Source organism: Triticum urartu, chromosome 3A, assembly GCF_056163025.1.
Source record: "Triticum urartu cultivar PI428250 chromosome 3A, HENAU_Tu73, whole genome shotgun sequence".
In the NCBI taxonomy this organism is placed as follows: domain Eukaryota; kingdom Viridiplantae; phylum Streptophyta; class Magnoliopsida; order Poales; family Poaceae; genus Triticum; species Triticum urartu.
Genome location: NC_141875.1, coordinates 727,254,873 through 727,270,548, shown reverse-complemented (window position 1 = coordinate 727,270,548; position 15,676 = coordinate 727,254,873). Strand labels below are relative to the sequence as shown.

The 15,676-nt window shown below is 43.8% G+C and overlaps 2 protein-coding genes across 27 annotated transcripts; one reads left to right on the top strand and one right to left on the bottom strand.

Moving 5' to 3' along the window:
* Nucleotides 1–3,547: 3,547 nt before the first annotated feature.
* On the bottom strand, nt 3,548–14,613 carry LOC125546236 (protein MITOFERRINLIKE 1, chloroplastic-like). 26 transcript variants are annotated; one of them, XM_087514284.1, is made up of 12 exons: nt 13,354–14,613; nt 12,453–12,618; nt 12,251–12,347; nt 7,290–10,076; nt 6,942–7,045; nt 6,753–6,799; nt 5,623–6,627; nt 5,332–5,517; nt 5,103–5,245; nt 4,778–4,993; nt 4,527–4,661; nt 3,548–4,193 (listed from the first exon to the last, which is right to left on the bottom strand). In XM_087514284.1, the coding sequence occupies exon 1, from the start codon at nt 14,514–14,516 to the stop codon at nt 13,386–13,388; it is 1,131 nt and encodes a 376-aa protein (XP_087370410.1). In that variant the 5' UTR covers nt 14,517–14,613; the 3' UTR covers nt 3,548–4,193; nt 4,527–4,661; nt 4,778–4,993; nt 5,103–5,245; nt 5,332–5,517; nt 5,623–6,627; nt 6,753–6,799; nt 6,942–7,045; nt 7,290–10,076; nt 12,251–12,347; nt 12,453–12,618; nt 13,354–13,385. The 26 variants fall into 26 exon arrangements, with proteins under 26 accessions (XP_087370410.1, XP_087370409.1, XP_087370401.1 ...); XM_087514283.1 differs by having other exon boundaries at nt 3,548–3,966; nt 4,070–4,193; nt 6,753–10,076; XM_087514275.1 differs by having other exon boundaries at nt 5,623–5,847; nt 6,463–6,627; nt 6,753–10,076.
* On the top strand, nt 3,682–13,336 carry LOC125546241 (DNA-directed RNA polymerase V subunit 1). The gene is made up of 18 exons (XM_048710430.2): nt 3,682–3,891; nt 4,028–4,163; nt 5,382–5,497; nt 5,588–5,641; nt 6,410–6,580; nt 6,775–6,933; nt 7,031–7,186; nt 7,273–8,850; nt 8,926–9,098; nt 9,400–9,460; nt 9,558–9,682; nt 9,935–10,095; nt 10,215–10,489; nt 10,598–10,771; nt 10,862–11,005; nt 11,096–12,105; nt 12,331–12,439; nt 12,529–13,336. Exons 1-18 carry the CDS (start codon nt 3,682–3,684, stop codon nt 12,685–12,687), a joined length of 4,971 nt encoding a protein of 1,656 aa, XP_048566387.2. The 3' UTR covers nt 12,688–13,336.
* Nucleotides 14,614–15,676: the final 1,063 nt, after the last annotated feature.

The following is a 15,676-nucleotide window of genomic DNA, read 5'->3' as shown; positions in this document are numbered from 1 at the left end:
GTGGTTGCCGTTTAGCACCGGTTCGCGCTGAACCGGTACTAAAGGGGGGGGGGGGCTTTAGTGCCGAAATGTTAGTGCCGGTTCCGAAACCGGCACTAAAGGGCCTTACGAACCGGTGCTATTGCCCTGTTCTGCATTAGTGATGTACCCCCAGCCAGGCCAAGCGTTACCGCCAAGGATGAATTTTGCGTATAAAGAAGAAGTGACTGGCCCTAAAAAAAGAATCAGTCGACTGGCGCGTAGCCAGTCCCAATCCAGAATGCGACATGACAATTGTTCTACCGAACAAAGGATGGGCAGATATGTCTCCAGCCCCTAAAAAAAAAGAGGTATGTCTCCAGCACGACGCAGTTTGATCCGTTTGATTTAGCCAGAGGCCTCGTGGGTGCATGATTGTTTTTTGAGCCCATCGTTGAACTGTGGGTGCATGATTGTGATATCACATGTTTTCAGCCTAGCGTCAATTGAAACGTTCGTGTGTGGTGTCGCGCGGTGGTAGAGTCCATGTGAGATGGGTTGCAAACAACTCCACAAGCATTTCAGCACAACTCACAAATGTCAAGAAGCACTGAGAATATACCTAACGAACAGCGAAAGACATTAACCAAACTTGCTGTACCAGATTTTCATTCTTCCAGTCGCATGGCCATGAGTTGAGACGTATGCCATACATCAGGGATGGACCTAAAGAGAAAATGACCCGGTGTTTTACACACTATTTTGCATGAAACTTTCAAAGAAAACATCTTATACCCGGTCCTGTGCACCCGGGTAGCTCAACTTGGATACACCGCTGTCATACATGACTCCCTTTATTGATGTTCATGCCTTCAAATTATGAATCTGAGTGGACACGGTTTGCCAAATCAACCTTTTTAAGAATTTGAATAACCCAAACAAAAGATAATATAGTCCATAATGAATGTACATAAATTTATTTCGAACAAATCAACAGAATTTTGTTTGAATTCGAATAATTTTAAATTGGAAAACTAGATTGAAAAATATAGGCCAGAATGAATGTACGTAAATTTTCCAGACAAGTCAACTAAAAATTTGCTTGAATTCTAATAATTTTAAGTTACAAAATCTAAAAAGCAAAATATAGTGCAGAATGAATGTCCGTAATTTCCTTTCAGACAAATCAGCGGAAAATATGTTATAATTTAAACAATTTAAATTTGAAAATGTTGAGAAAAGAAAATATAATTCTAAATGTGTACCTTTATATTTAGCCTAAAGGATCTACACATTGGTAATCCGTGTAAACAACAACGGTGGTGTGGTTAGTACTCTAGCGCTATTACAGCTAGTCGATGGTTCAAACTCCCTCAGACCTATTTTCTAGTCCAAATTACTCACAACGCACACTGACAGGCAGGACCCAGTGAGATACTATTTAACATTACCTGTGTTGGAGGGCTTTTGTACGAAGTTTAAAAAAAACTTGAGGGTGTTTCTACAAAAAATATCACATGCACAACGTTTCAACCACTGACAATGGGCCCTGGCCACGCTGGCATGCCATGTAGGCAGTGAATACATCCGTGTACGGGAAATGTGACTGTATTTGCACGTCCATGCAAGTTTGATGACCAGAAACACGTATTTTGCAAGTTTATGCACCAAACTGACCATCGATGCAACAAGGGGGCAGCATGTAGATTAGATTGGGGAGTAGATTGATTGATCCTGACTTCCTGAGACAGTCGTATGCAGCATAGTATGGATTTTTGGAGGGGCCAAATGAGAATATTTGCTTCCATCTAAGTCTTCTGAAAAAATCCCTTCAATGATTTTGCATTGGGCTGGGGGAGGGGGCCATGGCCCCCTTAGCTATACACATAGCTCTGCCCTGATGATCATCATACAGGCGTAAAACACTACAACGCAGGCTGGAAACACATGCTTGACGAGGCTTAGATCATCGGGTAGATCGATCAATCATTGGAGCAGTCATACACTGATCGATTCTATGCAGCCAGAGATACAAGAGATAAACTGGTACATGAGATGAGTAGATGCATCTACACAAGGCTACATGCGGCGGCCGTTAGCATGCATAAGCTCAGGTCGAGTGCAACTGAATTTGGTTCTAGACTATGCAAGCAATGTGATAATCCGTCAAACCAGGGAAAAGTGAGAAAAACTGCATTTGCCAAACACCTTCATAGTTTTGCTAAAACTAAGAAAAAAATGTGGTTTCTAAAAACTGAAGTACACATTGCCCGCGCATTGGAATACTGAGGTTTTCGGTTACTATAGTCTTGGGAAAACTGTGTTGCCAAACTAGGCCTTAAGCATATCTTAATGGAAGGAACTTGTTTTGCCACATGCATGATCAAAGCACAACATGTTTTACTATTCATCCCAAGTGCACATGCATCCGGGAGCAGAAGGACACTTTCTTATGTGAGGGTTGAGGCCTTTTATGGGCAAATCCAATTTTGCATGTACCGGCTTCCCTACCCCGCAAAAATAAAATAAAATATCAGTCTTATGAAGTTTGACTGAAGACCACACCTCTGGGTGCACTATAATGCTTTATAAAGTTAGATTCATCATGAGATGTATTTTCATATTACACTTGTTTCATATTGTAGATGTTGATAATTTTTAATATAAATTTGGTCAAATTTTATAAAGTTTGACCGAAGACAAACCCTAATACGTGGACCCAAAAAATGGAGGAAGTACGAGCGAAAACGCAAGTATGTATGACCCTGCCGTGAAATGCATATGTTGTGTATTCACAAGTCAGAACGCATAATAATAAAACTGCTTCCGTTCAAGATTACCAGTAGTACGTACTAGTAAAGATGGAAAGGGAGTGAACGCATTCTACATGTTATGTATGTATGTATGTATGTATGTATGTATGTATGTATGTATATGAACTTAGCTTATTATACTTTTCTTGGTGATTCGTGGTGTTATGGAAAATGTGGTTCTTCCAGACTTAGGTTTTAGCTTGTACTCCCTTCATGAAGAACCCATTTAGGCTGTGTTCGGTTGAAAGGGATTCGAAGGGGGTTTGGCAGGGATTGAAGTGGATTTAGTCCCCTGCAAGTCAAAACCTTCTCAAATCCCTTCCAATCCTCTTGTGGAGGGGTGTAACCGAACAAGGCCTCAGGAGCATCTCAGGCGCAAGTGCTCTGATTTTACTATGTCCCCCACCTCTCCGACATCGTTATGGGTGAAAATCCGAAGCAGCTAAGAAGAAGGCTGAGGAAAACGATGTTGTTGCCACCGCGGCCTTGTCCTGTCCTGTTGGTGTGTATGATCTAACCTTCCACCATTTGCTGATTCATGTGCTAGGCGTGCTTGTTGTTTTCATAGATGTTCTAGCTCTATACTTCGTATGTGTTTACCTGTTTAGATATTTATGGGTTAAATCAGTCAGAAAAAATGCTAATTTATCCAACATATGTCGACCCCCGTATGTGAACTGCATTTTTTTTTGAAAAAAAGAAAAGAAATAGCCCACTTGTTGAAATGAGAAGAAGAATCGAGATCATTGAGAACCAGATAAACAGATGGAAGAAACTAGAAGAGAAACAGACAGCACTTTTGGGTCTCATTTTTTGCAGGGGCACCTTTTCTTTTCTTTTAAATATTAGGAGACATACACTTAACGCGTGCTACTGCAGTTGGGTGCTGGTCATGGTCAGTGAGTGAAAGATGGCTAGCTCTCAACCCAGCTCCCTCACAACCCAGCTCCCTCGCTCCCTCACTCTCACTCAACTCTCTTCCAATCGATCCATCCACCGGTGCAGCTCGCCCACAGCACCGGCGATGGAGACGGCAATGGAGGCCGGCGATGACCCTGCGTTCGTCGCGGAGGGCACCGTCACCAGCATCAGGCTCGCCGTCGCCTCAAACCAGGAGATCGTACGTAATTGCCAAGCATTTCTTCTCCTCTTTCACTCCAACCAATCATGGCCTCTTCGTCGTCTCCTCCCCCTCCTTCTTCATAGCAGAACAGCAGGTGATTAACTAACCACATTGATGGTCGCATGCATTGCAGGTGAAGGCGCAGCCGATGAAGGAGGAGTTCCCGGTGACGCACCCGAGCCAGCTGGCCGGGAACCCGGCGCTGGGCCTGCCGCTGCAGCTCGGCCACTGCGACTCCTGCGGCGCCACCGACCTCGCCAAGTGTGAAGGTGACTCACTGGCTCCTCTCTGTTTTATACCTGCTACAAAATCAACCCGGCCAGTAGCTTCCTTGGTTAGCCCATCAATTAATCCATGCACGGAGAAAAAGAATAGAAGCATCAGTAAACGTCTGCAAACGTGCGGCTAAAATTTTCTGACAGTTTAGCATGTGTCAAGTTAGAAACCAAATCCAAGTTTGACAAAACTAAACTAGCTGTTTACAGGAGCATAGGTAATTAAGTTGGGTGTGATAGTGTAAGCTGCAGCTGTTTGACACTTCTGCATTGCCTGAGACTTCCAAGTCAAAACAAGATCTGTTTATTTAGAGGTTTTTGTGAACAAAATAAACAGAAATCTGGGTCATGACGCACCTGATTTTCTAGGTTCCTACGAACAGTGGTGTGCCCCTTTAATTTAGCGATGAATAGTGCCACTTCACGTCTACAAACATGCAGATAAAACTTCTTAGTGGGCTAGCTAGTTGCCTAGTTCAGTGTGTGATAATCCTGCACAGGTAGTTTGGAACCGAACTTGAGATTATTTTTCAGGTTCCTGAAACTAGATAAAACCAAACTGAACGATATTCAACTAAAGTTCAGTTTATTCGAGCACAAATACTTACCTACAGTAGGCAAGATCACTCTGTTGAAACACAAATAGTTTGATATGATAACAGCTGATCTGACTACTCACTTGAGTATTATACATTGTCAGAGTATTCTTGCTAAAATCAGTTCTGCGTCAGCATTTGTCTCAACTGATAGGATAGGTATCTCCTGTTCCTAAGCTTTCGGCAATACTCCAAAAACTCGGCTGAAATAACAGCATCTCATTCCACCTGCAAAATATTCAGCTAGACAGTTTACTGGAAGATAGAAAATTTAGTTGCCTCGGTTAGATCACTTTCTAGGAACATAATAAACTGTTCGATATGATAATGGTCACACCTGGCCGTTCAGTTTACTGTTGTACACTGTCAAAGACATTGTTGATAAAAGTCAATGCCGCAGCATTTATCTCGACTGATTTATAGTGTGTTCCTGAACTGAGCTGACAAAGAGATTGTTGTAATGACATTGATTCTGCCCACCTGGAAATTTTGCATGCACATCCATGTTAGGTTCTGCAATCTTTGATCTAAGATTCTGAATCAGCCCATATATGTGCATACTGCACCTTCATTTATTATTTTCTGACATAACTCGTCTTCTCATGGCTGGCTGAAGGTCATTTCGGGTTCATCAAGCTGCCCGTGTCCGTCTACCACCCAAGCCATATCACCGAGCTGACGAAGATACTCAACATGATCTGCTTCAGCTGCCTCCAGTTCAAGAACTGCAAGGTACATGCAGAAATTAAACCCTGCCCAAGCATACTATGGTCAGTGATGTAGTGGCTAGCATTAACATGGAATTTCTGTACTTTGCAACAGAAACAGAAAAGTGTGGAAAAGGAGAGCAACTTCACCTCATGTTCATACTGTCAGGTAATTAAGTGATAACTGATGAAGGAGATCAAACTGTTCAAGTCTCCTTTAAGTTGCATTAGTAAGGTCGGGTTGGTATGCATAATATGCACATTCATATGTAGCTCACTCTAATTCTCCGAGAAAATCTCAAGGTAGCCGAATCTACTGCTAGATAGATCGTAACTGAATCGTCGATGATGAAAAAAAATTCCAAAAAGTTGCTGCTGCAGAGATAGCGTTAAGCAGCTAAATACAAAACAAGTGCAGGTAGTTCAGCTTAAACACTAGAGCAGTCAGAGAAGACGATGAGCTGAAATTTGGAAGTGACACTAGCATAACAGGTGCTGAAATTTGAAATTTGGATCTTCCCAGAAAGATGTATGATCCAATTCAAAAGCAACAGGTGCAGAGTTTAAAATGCATGCAGCAACTAAAATATCAATTATCTCCAAAGGAAGCAAATGCCATGCTTTATTTAACACACATTGTGCAGTAGCCTAGACGTCTGTTATGGCTAAATTCCACCACATTACCCAACCCTCAAACAGTACAAATCTCCACTCAAATTTCAAATTTAAATTAAGACTATTAGTTAAGTTATTGGTGGCTAATGTTAGTTTCTGGTTTTAGTTTCTGAGGAGCATGCCATATGTACAGTACAAGCACCAATTAATTATGTCTTGCCATGGTTCAAATTTTTTATTTGGAGTATTTTTTCCCTTAATCCCTCTAACTAACCAGCCACTATTATTTCCTTTGTCGAATTCTGCATTCATCTTCTTCCAGGATCTCCCACCAATCCATGTTGCAAAAGTCAAGAAATCCAATGGAGCCCTTACCTTGGAGCTGAGAGTGCCATCCAGGAAAGAACTGGAAGAGGGATTTTGGAGCTTCCTCGATCAATTTGGCTTTCACACGAAGGGCAGCTCTCACTGCCGTCGTTTATTCGCAGAAGAGGTACTAGTACTAGACAGAGACTTGTTGCTCTTGTGGCAAAAGCCACCCTGCAAGGGAGGAGGATGTAGAACAAAAGTCTCAGAACTTAGTTGCTCTGCTTTGCATTAGAAATGGTTATGACAAGAGAAATTAATGAATACTTCAAGAACTAATAGGTGCTAGAGATACTCACATTTTGTTCTTCTGTTTCTTAGGTTCAGAAAATAATGGAGAAGATCTCTGAAAAAACAAGAAGGCAGATTGCTGCTAAGGGATATATTCTTCAGGATGGATTTGTGATGAGCAATCTCCCTGTTCCACCAAACTGCCTCCGCGCTTACAATGTTTTAGATGAAACAATCATGTGCTCTCCGGTAAGTACCTTTTGAGACTCATCACTCATATACTTTTGGTTGCATCAGAATTTCCTTCGTTTCACCGTCACTCCTGACTTTTTTCTCCATTCTTTAGGATGCCTCCACAAACCTGCTGAGGAAAATCATACTCAACGTACATAGAATCAACAACTCAAGGGTTGGCCCCCCAACCTTCAAAGAACATGAGGTGGAAGCAGATGATCTTCAGCTTGCCATTGCTGACTACATCAAGCATGCAGGAACAGCAAGGGTATGTAGATAATATGCAAATGAAATGCATCTTATCTACTTGATCAAAACTGTGTGTTCATATCTGGTGCCATGTATCTTTCATAGGGTCCTCAAGATATCACCTTTAAAAGTCTGCCTGCAACAAAACAATGGCAGCAAAAGATGAAGGCACTCTGCATCAGCAAGAGCTCAAGCTTCTCATGCCGTGGTGTGATCACAGGTGACCCATACATTCCTATGAATGTGGTAGGAGTGCCTGATGAAGTAGCAAGGCGAATGTCAGTACAAGAGCGTGTGAAAGACTACAATATTGCTCAGCTGCAAGGCATGATGGATAGAGGTCTTTGCCTGACACATGAAGATGCTAAGTCCGTCACGCACTCCTTGGATGTGGGGAAAGCAAATAAGAAACGGACCATACTGAAGGTTGGTGAAACGGTCAACCGGAGAATTCTGGATGGAGATGCGGTATTTGTCAACAGGCCACCAAGCACAGACAAGCACTCAGTCCAAGCAATGTATGTCCGTGTACATACTGATCACACCATCAAGATCAACCCACTCATATGTGGACCACTTGGGGCAGATTTCGATGGCGACTGCGTCCACATTTTCTTCCCAAGGTCAGTGTCAGCAAGGGCTGAAGCTATAGAGCTCTTCACGGTGGAGAAGCAGCTGGTCAGCTCTCACAATGCAAAGCTGAATTTTCAGCTCAAGAATGATTGCTTACTAGCTTTAAAGAAAATGTCTGCTAGAAAGTATTCCAGAATGGAGGCCAATGAACTTATAAATGCAATGTTCACGGCAGGGTTGATTCCCAAGAAGCGACTATCAGGTGGACCAGAGTGGAGTTTCGCTCAGATTCTAGAGACGGTACTACCACAGAAAAATAAAATATTAATCAGAGACTTGGTTGCTGGCACTATTACCATCTCATCAGTTCTGTCCATGAAGAATCCAAGGGAGGCCATAGAATTTCTGAATCTTCTGCAGCCCCTACTAATGGAATCATTATTTACTGATGGTTTCAGCGTAAGCCTGAGAGACTTCAATGTCCAGAATCCAATACCACAGACAATACAGCATCAGACACTTGATCTTGACAAGTTACGGAAACCAATTGTGGACTTCATTACTTCTTCTGACATTCGCTTCTTGGTTGACCAAAAGAGAGATTCAGCCATGACCAAAGTAGTGGAGCAGATTGGTTTCTTGGGACATCAGCTGCAGCGCAACAGAAGATTATATTCTGGCAGCTTGGTAGAGGATTGCGTATCCAAGTCGCTAAGCAAGTGCGGCAGCAGCACCAATGGTTGCCATCCTTTGGAGGCACATGGTTTTGTCAGGAACTCATTTTGCAATGGACTGAACCCATATGAGGACCTACTCCATTCAATATCTGCAAGGGAGAAGACAATACGCGCATCTAAAGGACTTGTGGAGCCGGGCGTTCTCTTCAAGAACATGATGGCAATGCTCCGAGATGTTGTAGCATGCTATGATGGAACCATAAGAAACTCATGCGGAAATTCAGTTGTCAAGTTTGACTCGACAGACTCATCCAGTTCTGTGACACCAGGAGATCCCGTTGGTATCTTGGCAGCCACTGCAGTTACGAATGCTGCATACAAGGCAGTGTTAGACCCAAATCAGAATAACATGGCCTCATGGGACTCAATGAAGGTGAGAGGCTCATTTGGTCAGTTACATCTACGACTTCGGTCCATATGTTCTGACTTCTGATTGTTGCATTTACAGGAAGTACTACTTACAAGAGCTGGCTCTAGGAATGAAAATGACCAAAAAATAATTTTGTATCTGAACAAATGCTCCTGCGGCAATAATTTTTGCATGGAAAGAGCATCGCTCGCAGTTCAAGCCTGCTTAAAGAGGACCAAAGTAGAAGACTGTGCTACTGAGTTCTCAATCCAGTATGTACCGTTCATACTTCCATAATTATTTATCATACTACAATGTTCCTTCTGCCCCAAGTTACATACTATTTTCCCAAACTATGCACTTTAGTATTAGTTTCACATGAGTGAATCATAAACATGAACAAGACTAGCAAATTTTTGTTTCTTGACATCGTATTGAACTTGGAATCTTAGATCAGTCCAGTTCAGCTTTACACTGTGTTATAAAGTTATAAGCCAAAATCAAATCACAAGTAACTACTTCTTACATTTCAGTGTATACTGTGCTAGGCTCACAATCATTGTCTTGTTTCAGTTATCAACAACAAAATATTCAAGCAACACATTGTCTTGTTGGCCACATTCACCTTGACAAGGTATTTTTCCTTTTCTCCTACTTTTCAAATAGTATAATTGTTTTTCAGCATTATCATCAAGACTATATGTTGAAGAAATCATTTTGTGCCCTTACAGAAGCAACTGGATGAAATGAACATAAGTATGCAAGGTATTCTTCAGAAATGCCAGGAAGAAATATATAGATGCGGAAAGAAGAAGGGGCAGGTGAATCAACTTATGAAGAGAGTTGTGATCTCAAGGTGCTACAATCTTTTATTGTTTTAACCTTGAAATAGTACAGGAGGCTTTATTTTCATATTCTTCTGAAAGAATATTCCAATGGTTGGATTTAATTTTCAGATCCGCTAAGATTTTAGTTGTTTATTTGGTAACTTAAGTTGAATAATGTCCTTCATTGGGATTTTGGCATGCTACATTGAGAAAATCAAGCATGAGCTTTAAATGGTCTATTCTCTAATTTCTGAACATAATCTGACATTTCTTCTTTGCAGCGAATATATGTGCTACCAGGATGCAGATGACGAAGAACAGGTCTCCTGTTTGCAGTTTTTCCTGACAAAAAGTGTCACCACACAATCTGAATCTTCTACGCGAGTTGTCCAGTTGATGGCCAATACCATTTCTCCTATACTCCTGGACACAATCATAAAAGGTAAACCAAAAGTTCAGTCATACTAGGTATCATGCATATAGAAAATCCAGATGAATATGTTGATAGTGCTTATGCAATTCTGCTTACTAAACAGATGTTCTCTTGCATTTTTCTCCCAGGTGATCCACGAGTTCAGGAGGTGAACATAATATGGGTTGAACCACAAGACACGTGTTGGGTCCAGAACTCCGGTACAGAGCAGAAGGGCGAACTGGCGCTGGTAATCACAATGGATAAAGACTCAACTGGGGAGAGTGGTGATGTCTGGGGAACAGCAATGGATGCATGCATCCCTGTGATGGATCTGATCGACACTACCAGGTCTGTGCCCTACAGCATCCAAGGAGTTCGGGAAGGGTTTGGAATTTCCTCTGCCTTTGGTCGAGTCACACAGGTCCAGCTAGTTCTTGCCTTTTTACCTTTATGATGAATTTAGTAGCTTCTATTAAAGCATTACTCATGTTCTACTTTCTTCTTTTTATGCTTTCGACCATCCTTCCAGCACCTTTCCAAGGCAGTTGGAATGGTTACAAAATCAGTTCTTGAAGAACACCTGACTACTGTTGCAAGCAGCATGACCTGCACAGGTAACTTGCATGGCTTCAACAGCTATGGTTACAAGGCCACATTCAAGGCCCTCAAGATACAGGCACCCTTCATGAAGGCTACACTCGCTGTAAGTTCTCCATTTCATTTTGTTTTGAACCCCCCATTTTGATGAGCAAGCGTTGGCATTGATTAAAACACCGAGAAAAACATGTTTCAGAGGCCATTGCAATGCTTCGAGGAGGGTGCAGAGAAGGTCTATTCTGATCAGTTGGATAGTGTTGTGTCTACCTGCTCTTGGGGCAATCCTGCACCAATTGGGACCGGTTCAGCCTTCAAAATCCACTGGAATGATGAGAACATGGTACAACGAACATTTCACCTGCCTATTTTCTCACATGTGTGCATCACGCAATTATTTTCTCCCTTCTCTGAACCTCTTGGTCTTCTACAGTTAGCAGGCAATGAGAACCTTGGAGGGTATGGTTTATATGAATTCCTCACAGACGTAGAAACAACAAGAGCCACTGAAGATAATATAATTGTTCCATACGGTTCCTGCTTGTATGATGTTGACAACCTTGAAGAAGATGAAATCGAAGAGGATGGAGTCTTATGTTTGGGAGGAAACAGTCCAATCTCTTGGACAGACAGGCCAAAAGCAAATCTCCTGTTGCATGATCTTCAAGGTTGGAGGGCTGAACAAGGGCACCAAAAGGTGCCAGCTGCAAATTGGCAACATGGTAAACATGTCGCCACAGAGTCAAGTGCCACTGGTGGATGGAACCAGAGCAGTTCTACCACGAAAGTTTATCAGAGAAGGCAACGTAATAGTAATTGGAGCTCAGATGTAATGCAACAAGATGGTAACCCAAGTTGGAACAAAGCATATGTGGCAGGCCCGAGCAACACTGCCATTACAGGGCCAACAAGTGGCACTAGTGGATGGAACCAGAGCAGATCTACCACGAAAGTGTATCAGAGAAGGCAGCGAGATGGTAATTGGACCTCAGATGCAACACAAGAAGATGACCCAAGTTGGAAGAAAGCAAATGTGGCAAGCCAGGGCAACTTTGCCATTACAGGTCCATCTAGCTCTGGTGGATGGAGTAGAAAGACCAATAATGTTGGTAGAGGTCGAGGTGGTGGTAGAGGTGCAGTGTGCAAATCAGAGGGATCACACCGTGGAGGTAACAGTAGGTGGAAAGCCCAAAGAGTCAATACCACAAGCGCCCCGAACTTCCACATTTCAGGACCATCCAACTATGGTGGACGGAACATCAAGACCGGCAATCTTGGCCCAAGCCGTGGCAGAGGACCAGCATGGAGATCAAAGGGACCAAACCGGGGAGGTAGCAATAGTGGACAACAAGGGAGTTCAAACTTTACACTAGCGGAACAGCAGATCCATGCACAAGTTGATCCAATCATGAAAGAAGTAAAGAGGATCATCCGTGAATCAAGGTATAATATCTAGCCCATTGCAACTCTAAAAAGACACAAAGTAATGAAAAGTAGCTACACTTCTTCAAGTAAATGATGATATGACTGTTTGATTTAAGTTTGAACATCACAAAGTCCAAGTAACTGCAATGATTGAAAAGTGCACCTTCTCTTGTAGACCACAAGTGGCTTCTTCTCTATGTTCGTAATCCTTACTCGCAGTCCATCTATTCCCATACTTTGCAGGGATGGCATCAAGCTTTCTGGAGATGATGAGAAGTTCATTGTTGAAAATATTCTCATGTACCACCCAGAGAAGGAAAAGAAGATGGCAGGGAATAACAATTACATAATGGTAAGCAGCATACCTTTCAGTCTTCCGATGCATCACAAGAACCAAAACCCAAAATTGAAACTTGATGAAATTTCTTCCCCTGCTTGCAGGTTGCTAAGCATCAAAAGTTCCATAGCTCCAGGTGCTTGTACGTCGCATCCTCAGATGGCCCTCCTACAGATTTCTCCTACAAGAAGTGCCTAGAGAACATGATCAGGATTCACTACCCACATGAAGCAAGTTCATTCTGCAGAAAGTACTTCCAGTGATGAACTATAGCGTGTCCATTCGCATCGAACTGTATGCGCTTGCAGTAGTGCAATGTCTAACCCACTGAAATGACCTCATCTGGCATACACGATTTATGTGGACTCTGATGTCCATAAACTTGTATGATTCGGTGTGCTTGAAATTATTCTACGACTGTGATGCTATTTCTGAACATTAGGAAACAAAACCTGGCATACATGAATTTCTGTGGTCTTAGTGTCCACAAACTTATATATGTTATGCTTGAGAACATTTTATAACTGTGATATTTTTTCTGAGCAGTAGCACTCAAAAACACCATGAATGCTTTGAGTTAGTGGCGAACACCAAAAGTTAAGGTTTGTGAGCTTTCATTGTAATCACACACACGCTTCACATACACGTAACACACACACAGAGAGAGAGAGAGAGAGAGAGAGAGAGAGAGATGGAATGTTACTGAAAACACCGACCTGAAAATGTATGCCGCAAATAAGTAACCACTAATCAAAACAAATGAGAGATTCACAACTGTTTCATATTATTACTTGTTGTATCCTTCAAACAACTCTATAACTGAATTTAAATGACACTAAAGCAAATACATCTGGCTGGTACATCATCTGCATAATATCATAGCTAGGTAGCTACAAGAAAAGTGCACACTACCCAGAACAAGCGATTACCTTCCTGAAAGAAGGAAAGGAATCATACACACTCAGGCAGCGGCAACTCCGGTCTTGGTCTCGGCAGCGGCCTTCCTCTCGCACGATTCAAGGTATGACTTGAGGATCATGAGCCTGGCCGTCTCGAAGGCGCAGTAGCCAATCGCAGCGAAGCAGGCGCTGTGCAGGACCCTCGGTCCGATCCCCCGGGACAGACCCATCAGGCCTTCCTCGGCGATGACCTCCTGCATGGTGCCCACCACCGTGCGGCTCCCCTGGGCGGCGCCCACCCTGGTCATCAGCCGGGTCTTGACAACGTCGAGCGGGGTGGTGAGCCCCGCGGATATCGCGCCGGCGAGCGCGCCGCACAGCACGCTCTCCCCCGGCGTCAGGTTGGCGGCGTTGCTCTTGCTGAGGGCGAAGGCCTTGAGGTACTCGAAGGAGGAGTAGCTGAGCACGCCGGCGGGGAGGTTCCGGAGCAGGGTGGCTGCGTACCCCGTGTAGAGGCCGAAGAAGCCGTCGGCCTGGAGGATCTGGAGCAGCACCTGCCAGGAGCGGCCCGTGGCGGCGCCCGACTGGAGGCGCTGCGTGATGAGCTCCTTGGGCACCATGATGGCCGAGGAGGAGATGTTGCCGCTGGCGCCGGCGAGCGGGGGCACGAGGAACGGGGGGAGGTGCGGGCGCAGCAGCGACTTGGCGAGCTCGCAGGTGCCGAAGTAGATGGCGGAGGAGGTGGCGGAGCCGAGGATGACGGCGGAGAGGCCCCGGTAGAGGCCGAGGGGGCCGTCGGCGCGGAGGATGTCGGCGAACACCTGCCAGGAGCCGCGCGAGGCGGCCCCCGCCTGGAGCCGCGTCTTGACGGCGTCGAGCGGCAGCAGCGCCGCGTAGGTGAAGGCCCCCGCCGCCGCCCCCGCGCACGCCCCGATGGCCGCCCGCTCCAGCGGCGTCGGCGCCTGCGGCTGGGACTGCGCCTGCGCCTGCGCCGGGGCGGCGGGGGCGGGGATGGAGAGCGTGGAGGAGGAGAAGACCGGGGCGCGGCCGTGGGGGGTGGCGGCGGCGGCGGGGGAGTGGTGGAGGAGGAGCGAGGTGAGGTCGGAGAAGAGCGAGGGGAAGTCCTGCGAGCGGCCGCCGGCGCCCGGGAGCGAGAGGGAGAGCGGCTCCCTCGGGCGTCTCGCCGGCGGCATCTCGCCGGCGGCGCCGCGGGGGGTTCGGTGGAGGCGGGCGGGGGGATCCGGAGAGGAGGTGGAGTGAGATTCGGGAGGATAATGCTGCGCGTGCGTGGTATCTTCTGATTATTAACCAAGATGCCTTTTATTTATTTCAAAAACTTGCAGTTCGAATTTAAACCCTTTGATTTGAAAAACGATGTGCTTGCATCCGAATTAAAATTGTCCGTTTGAAAATTCGGCAGCACCCTTCCACATTATTGTTTGTTTGTGAACGCGGTCGTCAAAGGTTGAAAATGACGGAAATCAGACAACTATCTACGACAATTACATTTAACCATTCGAAACGCCAAATTTTACTTGCGACAGTGATGCCATGATATCAACTCTTAAATAATAATCGGCGGATAATTATGAACCTTTTTTTACTGATCTATCGCCATATAAATATGAAAACATTTCTTTGTATAAGCAAATAAAAAAGTGTTAACGAAAGATGCCAAATAAAAGAACAGAAATATAAGGCATTGATCGCTGAAATTTTGCTTTTATTTCAAAATTTTGCATTTCGAATTAACCCTCCGTTTGAAAATCGTGTACTTGCATTCAAATTCAAATCATTCGTTTGAATATCTTGCAGTACCCTTTCACATTTTTGTTTGTTTGTGAACACGGGTAGGACCACAGTGTCAAAAGTTGAAAATGACAGAAATCAGACAAATATCCATGACAATTGCATTTAGCAACTCAGAACACAAAAATTATTTGCAACAGCGATACCACGACATCAACCCCTAAATAATAATCAAGAGCGACATAAAATTTAAAATCAAATCTTGGTATAAGCAAAAATAATAATAATAATAATAATAATAATAATAATAATAATAATAATAATAATAATAATAATAATAATAATAATAATAATAATAGGAATGTTAACTAAAGATCCCCAAAAAATGATAGAAGGCATTATTAGCTAAAATGTCGACTTTTCTATTTATCTTCGTAAACATTTTGTCCCTGATTAAATTCACGCATGATGCCACTTTACCTGATACTAACCCTTTCCACATGATTCATGGCCAGAATTTTGGTAGATGCCAGAGAAATGGTGGTATCAGAATTGTTGCACCACAACATGCATCAACATGATATCACAACTGTATCAGACAATA